General features: G+C 44.3%; 1 protein-coding gene across 2 annotated transcripts in view; it reads left to right on the top strand.

Annotated features, from left to right (window-relative positions):
- Nucleotides 1-18,379, top strand: part of LOC137653751 (ribosome biogenesis protein BMS1 homolog) — a 254,922-nt gene that overhangs the window by 85,698 nt on the left and 150,845 nt on the right. For both annotated transcript variants that reach the window (XM_068387387.1, XM_068387378.1), the window contains 3 exons: nt 278-388; nt 529-657; nt 14,089-14,285. In XM_068387387.1, coding sequence (XP_068243488.1) covers nt 278-388; nt 529-657; nt 14,089-14,285 — 437 coding nt within the window. The remainder of the gene's footprint in view (nt 1-277; nt 389-528; nt 658-14,088; nt 14,286-18,379) is intronic.

Consider the following 18,379-nt stretch of genomic DNA (forward strand, 5'->3'; position numbering starts at 1 on the left):
CTGAGAGTGTTGCCAATCGGTGTTCCTATACTTCCTTTATGAGTAAACGTATTATTACGGGACTGACGACTTGAAACAAGCATTTAAACTAATAAAATTTATGTAATATCCCGTTGATGGTGGTACTGAGTACATCGTTGTGAACATAGTATTATGTAGGTGATGCTTAACAGGTTAAGATTTTGAAACTTATATTGATGGGGGAGGTAATTTGAATATAAGTTATTGAAGAAATTGATTCTTTTATGAAACTGTATGCATATTCTTTCTCCCAAAGGTATTGTTCATGGTGAATATCTGAAGAAGGAAGTTCAGAATTTGGGTCGTTTTATCATGGTTATGAAATTCAGACCTCTCACATGGCGCATATCTCATCCTTATGTTTTGGGTAAGATTCTGATAATTTTCTTCATTTTCAGTAGAAGAATCTTTTGATATTTTACTCTTTTTGATATTGATGAAATTGATAGTAAAATATTTATCTTTAATATATTTCTGAAAAATTCTAAAGTAACTACTTATTTTCAGTGGATAGATATGAGGATATTACAAATCTTGAAAATATTCGATTGAATCCAAAGTGCGATCGAGATGTGGTATTATATGGTTATGTACGAGGTGTTCCTTTCCAGTCATCTCAGATGGTGCATATTCCAGGTAAATGATTCTCTTTGTTTTTATTATAATTATATGAATTTTATAGTAATTCACCTATGTTTAATAGGCTTTTAGTCAGAGGTGACACTAGAGAGTGCTAACATTTATGATCATACAATGGACAAATCACATTTGTTCTTACTTGTCATACAAACCTTCGACCTTAAGAAGGAGAATGACTTCAGTGAAGCTGGAAAGGCTGCTTAGATTTTAGATTATTATTATTATTGTTACTAGTTGAGCTACAACCCTAGTTGGAAAAACAAAATGCTATAAGCCCAAGGGTTGCAACCAGAAAAAATAGCCCAGTGAGAAAGGAAACCAGGAAATAAATAGACTATGAGTGGATACATAATGTTTCTTGATAGCCCTGACCTTGTTCAGAAGCCTCCTTACTAGGCAGAAGGGGGGGAACGCATGACGTTCATGTTGTCCCACGGATGTTGGAACGCGTCCTGCCAGAATGCCTGTGGGTCCGGTACTGGGGAGCAGTACACCGAAAGTTTCCAATTGAGAGACGTCGCGGAAAAGTCTATTGTTGGCGAACCCCACAAGTAAAACTTTGTTAGCTATCTATTGATTTAAAGACCATTCGGTACCAACTATCTGAGTCCTGCTCAGATTGTCTGCCAACACGTTCTCCTTGCGGGGAATGAAGTGGGCTGTTAAGGTCACCGAGTTCTCTTCCGTCCATCTGAGGATTTCTACAGCTAGTTGGCATAGGGGCTGTGAAAAGGTACCTCCTTGTTTGTTTATGTAGGCTACCACTGTAGTGTTGTCGCTCATCAACACTACGTGGTGTCCTGAAAGGAGTTGATGGAAATGCTTGAGATCCAGAAATGAGGCTCTCATTTGCAGGAGGTTGATGTGGCATCACCTTTTGGATTCGGACCAAAGCCCGGATGTCGTCAGGTGTAACAGATGAGCCCTCCACCCTTCTTTTGATGCATCTGTGAAGACCATCAAGTCCTGGGGAGAAGAGAGATCTACTCCCTTGAGCAGGTTGGTGTCTAACACCCACCAGTTCAGGCCTCTCTTTTGCTTGATTCCCATCTGCACCAGTGTGTCCGGTGGGTCTGTTTGCTGAGACCACAAGTTCTTCAGCTGCCACTGAAGTGACCGAATGCGAAGACGGCCCTGAGGGACCAACAACTCAAGAGAAGTCAGGTGCCCTAGCAGTTTCTGCCCTCGATGTGCTGGCAGTTCGTCTCTCGCGATGAAGCTCTGGGCTACTTTTTCAGTCTCTTCGCTCTGTCTTTGGACTGAAAGACTTTGCCTAGTGTGATTTCAATTCTCATTCCTAGATAAACCATATCTTGGACCGGTTCCAGATGGGACTTCTTCGCGATTTATAAGGATCTACAGAAGGCCAGAAGTTTTTCTCGATGGAGGAGAAGGATCTCCTTCGAGTCTGTGAGAACTAGCCAATCGTCTAGATATCGAAGAACATGAATACCATTCTTGTGTGCCCACGTGAACACTAGAGTAAAGACTCTTGTGAACACCTTGGGTGCTGTGGACAGGCAAAAACATAGCACTCTGAATTAGTATATCTGATTGTCCATAGTAAAGCGCAGGTACTTCCTTGAGGATGGATGAATTGGGATCAGGAAGTACGCGTCTTTCAGGTCCAGTGAGATCATGAAGTCATTTGGTCTGACGGCCTGTCTGACCGTTAGTGCCGTCTCCATTTTCAACGGAGTTTTTAGGACAAACTCGTTCAGAGCCGAAAGGTCTATTACGGGTGTCCAGCCCCCAGACGGCTTTTTTACAAGGAATAAGCGACTGTAAAAGTCTGGGGACCCTTAGGAGTGTCCAGGGAAATAACAGGAACCTTCGCCGCTGCAGCTGGGGGATCGTTAGAGATTCCCATTGCTTGTTTAAGCGTTTTCACCAGGTCTTGAAACCAAGGTCCATCCTTGGCTAACATGTTACCTGATGAACTAGTCTCCCTGCGATGGAATGTTTCCGATTGCACTGGCCGAGATGGGGAGAACAACTTAACCCTCTCCTAGGTGTGCACTCGTGGGGTGAACGGCCGCGAGGTGAACGACCTTGACGAGATGTTGGTTGGCGCGGCGAGCTGGCGCACTCACTTACCTCCACCCTCTCCTCAACCCTACGATAGCGATTGCTTGAGCGCGTAGGAACTTCGTTTACCTGACGAGAATCGGGTTTCCTTGCTTCCAGCGTATAAGCTCTCCTATCCTTCTCATTAGAAGGAAAGGCCCGCGACCCCGCGTGTAGCTTTTTCGCTTTCGGCGAGAGAGTACAAGATCCCGTCTAAGAGCATCGAGAATCGGAGCTTTCTTGCTCACCTGTTCTCCCGAAGGAGAAAGGCACGGTGCTGACGACAAAGATGGTCTAGCGAAACGCTGAGAGTTTCGCTCCGCCCTGCGGGCTCGATGACGAAGTGGGGGAAAAGATGGGAAACTCCTCCCTCTTCCGGCGTCCAGCTCCGAAAAGCTGTGCTTTGATGGACTGGAGCGTGGTATGGACGAAACCAATACCTTTTGGTGGTATACTCGTGGAGGAGACCACTCAGGAGAAGATCTTTCCTCTCGCAAGCGTAAGGAATGATCCTCACCTGTCTCTCCTGATGGCGTGTCGCCTCGCGGGCAAGGGTGCTGCCGAGCCAAAGAGAGGGTCGGAGAAAATCTTTCTCCTCGCATACGAGAAGATCGATCGACTCCTTCTGAACACGCATCGCTTCGTGTGCGAGGGAGTTTGCGCTCAGAATAGAGGGTAGGAGAAGATCTCTCCTCTCGCATTAGAGAAGATCGATCGACTCCTCCTCCTGAACGCGCATCGTCTCGCGTATGAGGGACTTGGCGTTCAGAGGAGAGGGTAGGAGCAGATCTCTCCTCTCGCATACGAGAAGATCGATCACCTCCTCGTTCTGAATGCGCATTGCCTCGCGCACGAGGAAGATGGCGCTCAGAAGGTTGTGTCGCTTCATCTTTCCTCGGAAGGTTGGACTGTGCAACACCGGAAGGAGAACCTTCCGGTTATCCAAGTAGGTTTCTCCTCCCATCGGGTAAGCCCGGAAAGGGGATTAACACCCTGAACAACCTCTGGAACCAAGCCGAAGCTTGATCCTGAGACCTGACGGTCTCTGGCCAAGTCACTCCGAGGAGTGCTTGTGGAACGTCGGGAGAGCAGAAGAAGAAGACTCAGCGCTTGAGTGTGTGCGCACACCCAACCGCAAGACTTCCTGTAGCTTCTCCTTTGACGGGGAACCCGTCAACCTTAGGGAGGGCCACAGTAGACGAGTGGCGTTGTCTGAGAGGGACTCCCCCTTGGAGGACTCCCTCACTGCCTCTCTAGTGGAGACAATGGGAGGAGACCCCAAACGAGGTTGTCCCGGCGTTACCAGGGCGCCACTCGTACTCAACCGATCCCCAGAGGAAGCCAGTCGAGTAGAGTCAGGGTGGGAAGATCGAGACGGAGGAGAAAAAAGTCGGGACTTCTTCCCCTTCGAGGCTGGCTCCGAAGGGGAAGAATCCCTTTTAGATTTCTTCTTCTTCCGCCTACCAAACCTCACCCACTGGTAGGGCTACCACTCCCAACACACACTACAAGGAGATTCCTTCGAACACGAGTGACCTCGGCATGAAGGACAGAGACCGTGAGGATCTGTCTCCTCCGAGGACATGAAGGTACCGCAGCGGCGCCCTTCACAGCCTGGACATAGTCACATGGTTGGATCTCACGGGCAGGCACACCTGAAAAAGAGAGCTAAAAAAGTGACGGCTAGTCACCTGTGCTGGTGGGAGCGGTGAGTAAACACACCCCCGCGACCCCTGCTAACTAGCGGTGGTTAGTTAAACCCTGGTAAACGTAATTTTTGACTAGTTTTCAGCTCCGCCGAAATAACTATGCTATGTTAAAGAGCGGAAGGTATGTATTTTAAATATAAAACTTACCCGCTGGTTATATAATAGCCTAAGTCCCCGACGCCTCGGCAGAAAATTCAAAATCTCTTGCGCAGCTTAGCGCATATAAACCAGGTGTACCCCAGCGCCCTCGCGGTACCACAGGTAGAACTATCCTCAACCAATTCAGATTTTTTCTGCCGCCATAGCTGGCTGAACTATTGGAAATTCTCTCTTGTTTTCTTACTCTGTTTGGACGTTATTTGGTGATGTATTAACGTTTTTGAGTTTTGGCTTTCGCATATTTGTTTTATTTGATCTGTGATCACGTATTTTAACTTAAAATGTAGGGTTGGAAGATTTTTCAACCTATTTTAAACCTCACGAAAGCATAGGGGCAAAATGTAAACATTTCGTCCATGGATGACGTCACAGCCTCTTCCGTAGGCTAAAAGTCTGTCTTGCCTTTTAAGAATATAAGTGATTTTGCTTTTAGAGTTTCAAGTTATAAATTAAATTAAAGGAATTATTGTGAGAAAATTTATCCTTTTAATATTTTTCTTTAGATAATCTTTGATCTGTTTGCAAAGATTAACTACCGTTCAGTTTATTTTTGTTACGGTAATCAGTATCGTTATGATGTTACATATATTGTAGCGATTTTATGAATAGTACTTTCTTCTTACTTCTCAAGTTTTTTATTGTACTTTATAAAAGGAACATTTTATTTTGCAGTTAATTGGTCCTTTCAGTATTTTTCCTTAGTCAGAGATTAAAGGAAGTTACACTTCAGTTTATTTTATACGATGCAGTATTCTTTACATTCGTCGTAGTGCACGATTCTATGTATCGTTGTTGCTTTGGTGGTTTTCGGAATACTAAATTGTTTGTATATTATTTGTAGATGTTCCAATGATGCGAGTGATGATTCATCTTTTATTGGAACCCCTTTATTTAAGGGTTTATTTTAATGTATAAATAATTTTTGATATTTAATATTTTGTTACATTTATATGGGATTCGGTACTTTTGCTTTCCCATTCAAACAATTGTCCAGTGACAGAATTATAAGTCTCTCCCTACGGAGTTCATTTCCTTTGAGAGAGTGTATACTTTGTCTTTCAGGTAATTATGAAACTATCTTTGTGCTAAAGAGTAAAGTGCAAATTTTTTAGTGATAGATTGTGCAGTGAATTTTGTTCAGTGGAGAGTGCTTCTATTCGGACCTGTCGTTATCCTAGCCTTAGACCTCTGTCGAGCTCCCGGACCCAGGGGAGAAGTTAAGTCAAACGGCGAAAGGAATCGAGAGGGTAACCAGGCGTTACAGTCTTTTAGACCCGAACTGAAGTCCTCTCGAGTGTTTTCTGTCGACCACCAGAACGCTCACCCTCGCTATAGACAAAGCGAGGTGTTGGTGTTTTCAAAGGCGCTAAGCTGAAAACAAAATTAGTTTTGTTCTGCGTGTCTTACGTTTCATGCGGCGCAGACGCAGTGCCGCCGCCCCACCTGATGGGTGTCGTCTCTCGACAGTGGCTAGCGCTATAGATCGACGAAGATAATGCTGAATACGTTTCGCCTAAGGTTGATCCTTGATCTTTGTAGTTAGGCACGAAACAGCATCTATCTTCGTTTATGCAGTCTTTTCTGCCTGCCGTTAACAGTGCGGTTGGGTGTCTCGTTTCCGGTCTTTGACACGGACGCACAGGCGTCGTGTCTTTAACGGTGAGAACTCGTTGTCGCACAGGCGGTCTATCTACCGCAATGTTCAATGGTGGGGGAAAGTGGATGCTTTACTTCGAATGCTCGACGCAAACCGACGGATCATAGCACCTAGTATTAGTCTATACAGACGCGCCGACGTTCGCCAGGCAGCAGCCGGCGAAGCGTCATCGGAACAGTGCGGCAACGGAAACGGAACGTCGACTGAATGGAGCGAAGCGCCACGTCAGTGTGGCAGTGTCAGTATGGACACTTCAGTGACAGTATGGACGCTTCAGCACCAGTGTGGACGCTTCAGCGTCAGTGTGGATGCTTCAGCGCTAGAGTGGGCGCTTCAGCATCAGTGTGGACGCTTCAGCGTCGGGGTGGTCGCTTCGCTACCTATTACTATAGACTTTGATGTCTACCTGACCATGAACGTCTAGTGTTTAGTTATTGTTGCTCCAGGCGCTAGATTAAGAAATAAATCTTAACTAGAAAGATATTATATTCTCGGTCCAAGGCCTGCTGGGCTAACTCTTGGTTGTGAGAACTAGAATTAAACCTCTAAGTATTGAGGTCCGAATTCACAATCATAAGGAGTGGATTCCTAAGAATCAAGATTTCTCTTCCTAGGATAGAGATTGTAAAAGGAAGGGAATAACTTTCAGAAACTCATGAGAATTTTTCTAAAGAGTTTCCCTCATATTTTTTACCTGCTGCTCCTCGTTTCGACTTCAGAGTTTTCGCTAGTTGAGTTGATGGTGTCGCTATTTATTTTATTTTATTTGTATTACAAGCCAGCTACAACCCTATTTGGGAAAGCAAGATGCTTTAACCCAAAGGGCTCCTTTAGGGAACGATGGCCTAGTAAATTAATGGTAAAATAAAGTAATGAATTAACATTAAATCATTCTCAGGAAAATAACGAAGCTTACTCTAGGGATGATACAGCGCTTGCAGCTGCTACAACAGAAAGGGCATTAAGGCCTTTATGAGAATAGAACGTTAAAGTATATCTCCCACCACGGGCAGATCTTTTATGATTTAATGTTTTATGTTTTTAAACCGCTCTTGTTAGTGACTCGTAAACATAGCACAGTGCTCTGGAGGAGGTGTTTGTTCGTGTTCACCTTGCCCCTAGTCCTATATCTCTAATTTACGTTCCAACCCTTGGGAGAAGGAAGGTCGGTAGGCTGAGGTTCTTCGCGGACCTTGTGCATTAAACGTCTGTTCCGCCAAGCAATATTGTTGATGCAGTCCAAGACGGTCTCTCTCCACTTTGGAATGATGAGGTAATGCTCTTTTCTTCGCCTATGATTGGCGAGCTATGACATCACAACCATGTGACATACTGTAGTATCTTGAAAAGAGCGGAGTTGGAATGTCTTGAAGCGATCAGATCGTCATCGCTATGGTATCATGGATCTTGTAACTGTTTTCTGCATATTAGAATGCAGTTCCCTGATGAGAATAACATTCTACGTTTTCCCTGTCTACCAGACTAGGTAGTTACTCGTCATGTATACACGCGAACAGAACTTACCTTCGCAGCAGTCGGGTTTTGATGCGTGAACAGGAAGCAATCGAGTGTGTTTTTTCTTCCGCGAGAGAAGCGGAAGTCAGACAAGTCACATACAATCCTAGCTCTTCCTCTTGATTCTGACTGACTTTCAGGGAGGAAGGACTTTGTCCTCGTCGAAGGACGCATAATCTGGAATTGGTAGTCACCAATCAGTTTGTCCAAGACCTTTCAGGAGTCGTATATTTTTCTATTAATTTATCCTGCAGTATCTAACGTTCGCCGGAAGTTTTTTCTTTTCGGAAGAAGGCGACGTGTCAGCACCTGAATCGTGTAAGACACATAGTTCTTCGGGGGAAAAGGTGCTCAGTTTGCTTCTGTTCACACTTCTTCTCCTTCCCCAGTTTGGAGAAAGGTCTATTACTTTCTTCTGAGGTCTAGCGACTACTATTGACGGTATCTCACAGCATTGGATACGTTCAGTTCGCGTACAAGGCGCGCTTGAAATGTCATAGGGGGACTCCCAGGTCGCTCACAGGACTGCGGTTGATGCTCTCTCCCGGCCTTCGCCCACGCTTGATTTGGTGCACTCGCTACCCCGCGAGTGTAGATTTGGTGTGAGCTATAAGAGGTCTATTTCATCTGTGTTTAGCGTTTATGATTCTCGGGGGGGAGAAAATTTTCTCCTAAAGAGTCTAAGGACTACCATAGATCAAAGAAATGGTTTTCCGATTAGTGTCAGAAGGCATAGTTCTCCTATGCTTAGTAACGCTTCCTTGCAGAGATATGCTCGTGTTACGAGAAGCATTAGAGCGGGTGCTTGTAGCAGTCTGGTCTCTCTCTTACGGCAGACGTCGTGCAGACACAGGTGCAAGTTCTGGTCTCTCCGTCACGCAGTCCCAGACACAGACGCCAGTCTGGTCGTATGTTGGTCGCTAACAGTCAAAGTTGATCCTTTCAACAAGTTGTCCCATTTTCGCGGTCTGCGGGACGCGTGACTATCACTCATGCGTACGCATCCTGCACGTGGACAACTCACGGCTATCAGTTCCGTCTTTACGTCAATGACCGGACGCGATGCTGTCGCCTCCACGCTGCACGCTGTAGATTTACATCTAGCCGGGCACACACACAGCGCTGTACCCACACGACAAGATGAACGCATACAGCATGCTGACACCTTACGGAAATGCAACCACATGCGACATTATGGTCGCATGCTAGACGCATACAGTCAAGTCTTGTTCTCACAACAGATTAGCCAGATTATTGTCTCGCCTTCGCGTCTCTCTGGCCTCGCAGCTAACGCTCCCTCTTGTCAAGCTGTGGCTTTAAGTTTGTTGAACACTTGCTGATTACACACGAATCAGGTCTTAACCTCACAGCATGAGGTTCACGTGGTTGACGCTTCTTTTCAACGCCTAGCTTTAATATCGGTTTCTTGCGACCGATATGGACGAGTTTTGGGAGGCGGTTCTAGATCCCGGTTCTCTCTCACGACATGTTGAGTGTAGGCAGCATGCTGGAACCGTTCTGGACTCCTGCTGGGACCATGCTGGGTGCATGTTGGAAGCATGTCTTTAGTCCTTTTCCCCGTGTCAGGATCACGAACGTTTTATGTTAAACCATCAAGCTTTAGGTCTAGCTGCCTCCAGTATTTCGGAAAACCCCTAAGATCTTGAGGGTTGTTCGAAGGAGACAGCTGAGGCTTTCGCTTGTACAAAGGACATTTGCCTCAAGGTTTTCCAACCCAATTAGAGTGCTTTATGGAGTGGTGTAGAGCTAGAGCCTGCTCTTCATTAGGTAACTCTAACACAAGTGGCCTATTTTTTCTTTGACCTTAGAAGAAAACACATTTTCTTCCCTCCTCGACCATCAAAGGGTACAGGAGTATGCGGGCATCTGTCTTCAGACGCAGAAGATTGGATCTAACGAATAGAGACTTTATAGATTATCTCAGATCATTTGAGAGGACTTGGAGGCATCAGCAAGATGCTCCAGTCTGAAATTCAGGGTTCGTTTTTGGAGCTTCGCGGTAGTGACAGATCCGACCCTTTACACTTGGTTTCTTTTTAAGGCCTAACTTTGGAGACTTTCTGAGTAAGTCTACCATAGTTGAGAGTCAGTGAAGTTCACTCTTTTAGCAAGGACATGGACTTCACATTGGTTAAGCCATAGGTACCTTGCAACCTGGATTCTTGGTTATTAATAAACATCTTTCTCATCCATAGCCTAAATTTTTCGGGATCACTATTCTCTCAAATTTGGTTTGTGATGGGCTGAGAAGAGTTTTTTTGCCCGATTAAAACGATGAAGTATTATTGGGACAAGAACAAAGAAGTTAAGAGTCTATTTATAACTCTTAGGTGCATGGTCAAGAAGCCTGCGCTATCCATGTCTAAACATTCTGTCATCTCGTATAGACTTTGATTACAAAAGTTCTTCCACACGGTTGGGTGACAGATCATAAGACATTGAAAGGGTAAAGACTCACGAAGTTAGATCTGTAGAAACTTCTGTAATTTTTAAACTAAACTGTTCTCTGCAAGCATCGTGTATACAGTCTTGTGAAGGGGTAATCCTGTATTCGTCTTGCTTTACTTTTACCGTGTCCAGTCTCTATGAAGACGTCTACCTTTTTGGGATCACTTGCAACGAGTGCAGTAGTAGGTGAAACATTCTCCACTACATTTCCCTAAATTCCTAGTACCCCTGTTCTTCTCTTGGAACTGTTATATATATTTTTATGATTGTACGTGAAGATTGGTCGGCAATCTTCAGCAATCTTTGACCTAGTCAGGTGGTCATTTTGTTCCTAGACAGCGCCCGGAACAAGGGTATTAGTTGAGGTCCTGTCATGTTATAGGTGGTTGTACCGTTTGACAGGTCCTAGAGATCATCAGCCCCGAGTGGATCACTGGATCTCCTAAGGATAGCAGACAAAATGAGGAAGAGCATTGCTGTCAGCTTCCTTATCAAGTTAGAACCACTTAAGTTGTTTATGTAACTCTTAAGTGAATTTCCAATTATGCAGCTGTCTCTGACCCACCACCAATGGGTGTCAATCAGCTATTATATAACCAGTGGGTAAGTTTTATATTTAAAAATGATATTTTCATAATAAAATAAATTTTTGAATATACTTACCCGCTGGTTATATAAGATTTAGACCCACCCTCCTCCCCTCTAGAGACCATGGGGCATGGAAAATCTGAATTGGTTGAGGATAGTTCTATCTGTGGTACCGCGAGGGCGCTGGGGTACACCTGGTTTATATGCGCTAAGCTGCGCAAGAGATTTTGAATTTTCTGCCGAGGTGTCGGGGACTTAGGCTATTATATAACCAGCGGGTAAGTATATTCAAAGATTTATTTTATTATGAAAATATAATTTTTGCCTCGGGACAAACTAAGATTTGCCGAAGTCTGCTCGGCACCACTATCAGCCCGCTTCATTCCAGACTAGAGGAATGTGCTCACCGACAATCTATGCATAGTATCTCAGATAGGGTGTACCGAATGGTTTTTGGATCACCTTGTAGCTGACAAAATCCAGACTTTACAGGGTTCTCCAACTATGGATCTGTTCGCAACTCCCCTGAACCTTAGGCTTCTGCTGCTCCCCAGTCCTAGACTACAAGGCTCTCTGGCAAGAAGCATGCCAACAACAATGGGTACAACGATGACGTTTACGTCTCGTTCCTGTTTTTGTCTGAAGAGAAGGGTACTCAACAAAGCTAGAACATTGGTCAGCCTCTCGAGGGCTGCGTAATGTCGGGGAGCTATGACATTACGCAGAACGGTTTCCAAACCTTCTGCAGTTCCTGATAGAGCCTCCAAGAGAACCCTCTCTACGTCACAGACAACCACACTTCGACATCTACCACAAGCTATAGCTTCTCTATGATTGTACGCCTGGAGACTACCCAGTACCTCCTCTCTCACAGAGACTTTTTGCAATAAGTTGCAAAGAGGTTATCTAGATATCTGAGGAATTCCTCAGCATCAGTCTACCAGGCAAAGCATAACGTCCTCTGTGATTGGTGTCATGAGAAAGCGTATCTCTCTACTCAATACCTCTATTACAGCAATAGCGCAATCCTCAAGTATATGCAAGAGAAAAAGACCCCCTTTTGAGTTTCAGCAGGTAAATACAATCACTAAACCTTGAGCCTCGCCCTCAAACTATAAGGAAGGAACATCCCTTCATCACTAGATCTTTCCTAACTCATGCGGACTTACAACTTGCCTTTTCCCTGTCGGAATTGAGACCTTCCTCTCAGAACATGGTTCGAATTCTCCGGTATCTAAGGCGAACTCCTTACATTCTACATTCTACTTCACCAGGCAGCAGATTTTCACCTGGTTTAGAAGACAGTGTTCCTACACACTTTAACAGCAGCCAAACGAAGGAACTTCATGGTTTCTCTTTCGACATCGCCCATTCATGAGAAGGATGAAAGGCATTGTTCAGTTTCGTCCCCGATTATGTTGCCAGACAGTTTCCAGAGGTGATGGATCCTAGACAACAAATCTCTACTCAGTAACTGACGATCCAGATCATCTGTTACCGTACCAAGGGTAAGGTTTGAGGCTCTACCTCAAGAGAACGGCAACAGCCCACCCTGGTCCCTTCTCTTGTCATCAGCAATGGGAGAGACAAGAGGAGGATCACCAAAAACATCATCTCTTCTAGATTCACAGAGTCATCAGTTACACTCTGAATCCAGATCCTCATCCAACACGTTGACCCATGATGTCAGATAGCTATGCCCCTGGCCCTTCTAAGCAGATTACTGTGTGACGCAGGTTCTACAAGCAAGTGTGTGAATGCTCCAGGTGACTTTCACAACCTTTCTCATGCAAGACGTGACCCACAGGAACTCGATACGATTTCTATCGGTCCTGTGGTGGCTGCACAACAGCTGGTCGTATATCTCAAGCTCCTTATGGGACTAGTAGCAGAAGGTTGAGAGCACTGTTACCTGGTTTTAGTCTGCCTGAATGAAAAGGTTTGACTGGCTCTTATTCTTTTCTTCATCCTCCCCTCTCTTGGGGAAAGCAGCATCCTGGGTTCTCTGCATAAGCTGACCTCAAACCACCGCAGGTAAACCATGCTCCCTTGTGTACCTAGTATTAAGCTATTACTGTTGCGTCCCCATACCCTGGCGAGGTGGTATTGGAAAAGTCTTACTTACAATAGTTTTTCCTACAAAAAAAAAAACTCGTAATAACTTTACCTAGACAGTCACACTTCTAAATATCTCAACACACAGCTTGTGTAGGCTGCAGACCTTGTGTAGCAAGGTTTTAGCGAGGCGCATGGACTCTTTATTTAGAGTCCTACCATACTCAGATAAGGAGCCCCGGGTAAAGCCGAAAGGCAGATTGGCAGGGACGTCCACCCCTAAATAAATAGCGTATGGAACAAATGACAAATTTTTAGATAATTTGTATTTTTCTTAACTATACAAGAGGTCTCCTCCAGTTACACTTTGACAGTGACTGGCCTCCCTTTCTCCAGAGCAAAATAAATTTAAAGAAGTGGGTCAACTAAGAAGGAAGGGATCAAAGGTAGCAAGTGGATTGTAAATTATTATTTATTATTAGTCAAGCTACAACCCCGGTTGGAGAAGCAGAATGCTACAAGCAATAGAGATTCAACAGGAAAAGTAACCCAGTGAGGAGAGGAAATAAGGAGATTGCAATGAAACTATATGAATATTTAATGAAAAATAGGAAATATGGTGAGGTTACTAATACGTTTAAATAGGTCATTCTAATATAAACGATAAAATGAGACTTGCCAACCAGTTTAACAGAAAAGAATTTGCAAAAAGTTGGGAATTCGGAAATCTCACCAATTTAACCTTCAGGTGTAGTATTGTGCTGTATGATGAAGAAAACTTAGCTGTTAGAATTAACTTCATACCTAATAATGTCCTACATACAGGATGGTACAGTCTGAAGATCTAAATGCAATAGAAGATTATAATTTTGAAAAATCTAATGCAACCGAATGACGGTACCAGAGATCAATATCCATATCAGGAATAAGGAATTTAATAGATTGCAAATTTCTAGCCAAAAAATTAAGATGCCAGAAAATAATGCTGCATGGACTAACATTGTACTGGAGCAAACTCTTATTGTCTTTATTGCGCAATATCTTTTATATAATTAAGTGATGTGTAAATAAATCAATTCAGATATTTATCACTTGCTTTGCAATATTGTCACATACTGGACAAAATATTTTAATTAAACCATTATTTTTTTATAATTGCCCGATTTTCTATCAAGAAAGCTATTCTGTATTTTGTCTTTCGTATTTAAGGTTGTGGAGACTACAAGGTGAAAAACATCACTTTTTTGCCTGATCCCTGCCCACTCCCAGAACAGTTAAAGAAAAGATCTCTCAATGCCAAGGAAAGGTTGTTATTTGCACCCATGTCTGGTGTAGGAGGAGTTCTGTATGATAAAGATGCTGTATATATTGACCTTGGTGGGTCACATCATGGTGTCAGGAAGCAGGTAATTTATGGAATTATACAGTATGTCAATGTCTGAAATTAAGGTCTGACTAAGAGGTTCAAAATTTTTTATGTGTAAAGAGTAATGAAACAACTAGTTTATATTTCATAATGCAGTGAAAGTTGTTTTTTTATTTCATACATGTTATTACTCTCTTTTCATGTATTTCATACTAGTGTATTTTGCAGTATGCGGTTGGTAATAGTTCATTTTTCAATATACTTACCCGGTGATTATATAAGCTGCAACTCTGTTGCTCGACAGAAAACTCTACGTTAAAAATCCGCCAGCGATCGCTATGCAGGTAGGGGGTGTACTTCAACAGCGCCATCTGTCGTGCAGGTACTCAGTACTCAATGTAAACAAAGAACTCAATTTTCTCTCTGTCGGGCTACCGGCAAGACCTACTAATTCGCTGTTGCTAACTGGATTTGTTTTCACAACTATTTGGTGAAGTACACTATTCTAGTTTTGAGCTTTCGCTATGCAGGTGTTTTATCTTCATCTCAAAACTTGAACTCGTTTTGGATAGATTTAATTATGGTGACAAAGAGAGTATGGACTTTCTTTCACTTTTAAATGGCCGACCCTTCCCTTAGACGGAAGTGTGTTTAGGCTTTTAGTAATTTTCTTATCACGTTATAGATCTATATATTTTATATCTCTCCGCCTTTATTAGGCCTCTTCGATTAACTTTCCATTTATTATAAACATATAAAAATAAATTTTAATGTTTTGTTTATATGCGACCTTTCCTGATAGTAGGCGGTCCTAACTTGGAACCGAAGTTAATCAACGTTGAGCCCGTTATATCGTAGAAGAATTTAAAACTTTTTAAATGTAATGTTTTATGAAAGAATTTCTTTGATAGTCTTCGTACTGTTTTCAAAGATGAACTAACGTTTAGTTTTTTAGGCTACGCAGTTGTTGACGTTCAGGACGTTCAACATGCGCTCTATCGTTACGATAGAGAGAGAGTGTATCACGGTTTCACTTTGCAGTAAGAGTAAATCGATTCTGACGTTTTGTTCATTCTTTCTTAGCTTAAATGTTTTAAATTCTAATTTAAAGGAACTTTTTATTTGAAAAACCTTTCAGTTTTTTCCTTTAATCAAATAACATGTTTTTTTGACGATATATAATTGGGCTCTTCTCTTTGGTGCGAAATCAAGAGAGAAAGAGAGAGAGATAGAGACGGAGGGAGAGAGAGGAGAGAAAACGTTCCGTTCAAGCGGGTAACGTTGTTCTCGTGTTACTCTCGTCCCTAGTCTCTGTACGGGGAGGAAGGATAAAACGTTTTTAGGTTTTTATTCTCGTCCCCAGGCTATGTGCGGTGAGAGATTGAAAACGTAGTTTATATGAACTAGTGTTTAGTCTCTTTCCCAGCCACTGAATTTTTTATCTTAAAATATGTTTTCTGTTTTTTGCTGGTATTAATGAGCTGCATTATACGACTGATTTCGCAATTACTACCTTTTAATGAAGGGTAGAATTGCGTGTTTCAGGTAGAAATCAGTAAAAGTTTCGATTTCAGTGAAATAAGTGCAAAACAGAAAATCGAAGTGATAAAGTGATATGCGCAAAGTGTTACAGTGTTGCGTCCGAGGGTTCGTCTGTTCGTGCCTGTCGTTCACCTAGTCCGGGACCTCTTGCAAGCTCCCAAGCCCAGGGGAGAAGTAATGTCGAACGACTTATGGGTTCGAGAGGCCTTGATCAACGAACAGACGTTTCCCTCTATGGTATCGGGTGTATCTTACCAAGATCTCCCCTACCATAAGACGAGAGAGACGTTTTTTCTCCTCGTCATCCGAAGGCTTTTCGCATAAGAAACCTGTCACAAGGTTTCGGAGCCCTTAAGCGAAAGTCAGTCCTTTCAGGACAGGTCCAGCGTCCTGGTTACAGCCATTAGGACAGCTCTGACCCTATGCAGTCATCGGATAACTGCTCGCCGCCTAACAAAAGCGTAACACAGACTCCGAAAGTCTTTTTTTGTAGGCAAAGTGTTGCGGTCACAGACGTTACCCTCGTCTATTACCACAACCATTTCCGTTGATCCTTAAGGGGTTGTATGGCAAAACATGCAGTATATGCTTGCCTCCCTTATGGAAGACTATTCTGCCGATTAGTCCGTTGGGTCTAGCCGTTTATCTCATCGATATCCTGGCTTTCAGCCAACCTAACGTTCCTTTGTGCTTACTGTTGACGTTGGCGTAGCTTAGTCACGTCAGTCAGGTTGTTTAGAACCACACTCGATGCGGTCTCGTGTGGTTTTTCAGCCGCATTTGGACGTTAGGCCACTGGCTGATGCTCCTGTTGACGTTCTAGACGTTCACTAACAATCGGAGTTGACTTGTTTTGACGCTGTGCGTCAACCTCCGCATTCTAGAGTCGTTTTGACTGCTCAGTCTAGGCAGTCAAAGCAGTCTCGAGTGGACGCTGAACGTCCTCACGCACCTGTTGTGGTTGACAGTTCAGTTGTTGACAGTTCACAGACTGTCAAGCAGTTACATGACGTTGCGTTCTGGTCCGCTACTAATGCACCAGTGAGAGACTCAGCTTTTATCGGACAAGGTTCCTGTAGATGAGGAAGTTGCTGTTCTCCCTCCTACTGATATTCCCTTGAGGACTCTGTCAGATGGAGAGGAGCCTTAAGCTGCTTAGCCTCCTATGGACTTTAATTAAATCATGATGATTTTTTTAAGGATCTTCGTCCGGATCTTGTAACTGCTGCTCCTCGTTCGCCTAAACGTCAGAACTTGCACTAGGCCTAGCTACTTCGAAGCCGTTGTTTTTAAGCTAGTGCTCTCTCGCTCTCCTAGAGAGCGTTACGTTGGCTAGGCGACTGGTTTTTCACCAGGAGGAGTTTGGGGGATACAGCCTTTGCTTTCCCTTCTTTTAAACTGGTTTATAGAGCGAGAGTCTGATATGACACGAGAGAAGTTCTCGGCTTGGGAGTTCATGCCTCTGCCCAGATAGACTTCTCAATTCTGGTAGACTCTCCCTGGCGCCTAGCCAGGAGACGCTCCAAGTTGTTTACAGGTCAACTTCTCAGCTGTTGTCGAGCCTTTGAAGTTTTGCTGTACTATTATGTCACGCATAACAAGGCTTTCAGGGATGGTAAACGGTTCCGCCTCAGTCGCTAACCCCGTCTGTTGCCACACCTACTCCCGTAGACCCTAAATGGGCTTTGCTGCAAGACATGCAGTCCAAGCTTGCGTCCTTGATAGAGGACTTAAATGCGGAGAAGAACCTTCTGGCCAACAACCTTCCAACCGGTCGGTTGTGCGCCCTGTTGACGCTGAGGTAACCTACTCGCGTCTGCCAGTTGAGGTGGTTCCTCCACCGATGCGACCCAGTGTGGGTTGCCAGCCGCACGTTGAAGTTAAGCGACGCTCGGAGGTGGTTGTTGACGTTCAGGACGTTCAACAACCAGCAGAGGTGACTTGTTGTGACGCAGTGCGTCAACCTCAGCAACCCGGTAGGGTGTTGACTGCACAACCCAGACGGTCTAGACAGTTTCGGGTTGACGCTGTGCTTCCTCGCGCACCCATGGTTGTTGACAGTTCACAGACTGTGCAGCAGTTCCATGATATTGCGTCCGGCTCCGTCACGCATCCACCAGTGCGACCGGATTCAGCGAGTCAGACGTTGCCCACTCCGTTGCCGTTTCCTCATCAGTTTTGGATGAGGAACCCTCTGATGAGGACGTTGCTGAACAAGACGATCAGCCCCCAGCCCTGCTATCGATCCAGAAGATGCTGAAGAAGGAACGCTGCTCAGTCAGGCTGTGGATGAGTCTGGTAGGGACGCTGTCATCCGTGGATCAATTTGTGTCACTAGGAAGACTACACCTCCGTCCTCTGCTATACCATCTAGCTTTTCACTGGAAAAAGGACAAGACGCTAGAAGCGGTCTCGATCCCGGTTTCCGAAAAGATAAAGTCTTGTCTGACTTGGTGAAAGGACTATATCAACCTAAGAGAGGGTCTTCCCCTGACTGTTCAGACTCCCAACCATGTTCTCTTCTCGGACGCATCGGACGTAGGCTGGGGTGCGACATTAGACGGTCGGGAATGCTCGGGAATATGGAACTCG

This window comes from Palaemon carinicauda, chromosome 1 (genome assembly GCF_036898095.1).
Source record: "Palaemon carinicauda isolate YSFRI2023 chromosome 1, ASM3689809v2, whole genome shotgun sequence".
Lineage (NCBI taxonomy): Eukaryota > Metazoa > Arthropoda > Malacostraca > Decapoda > Palaemonidae > Palaemon > Palaemon carinicauda.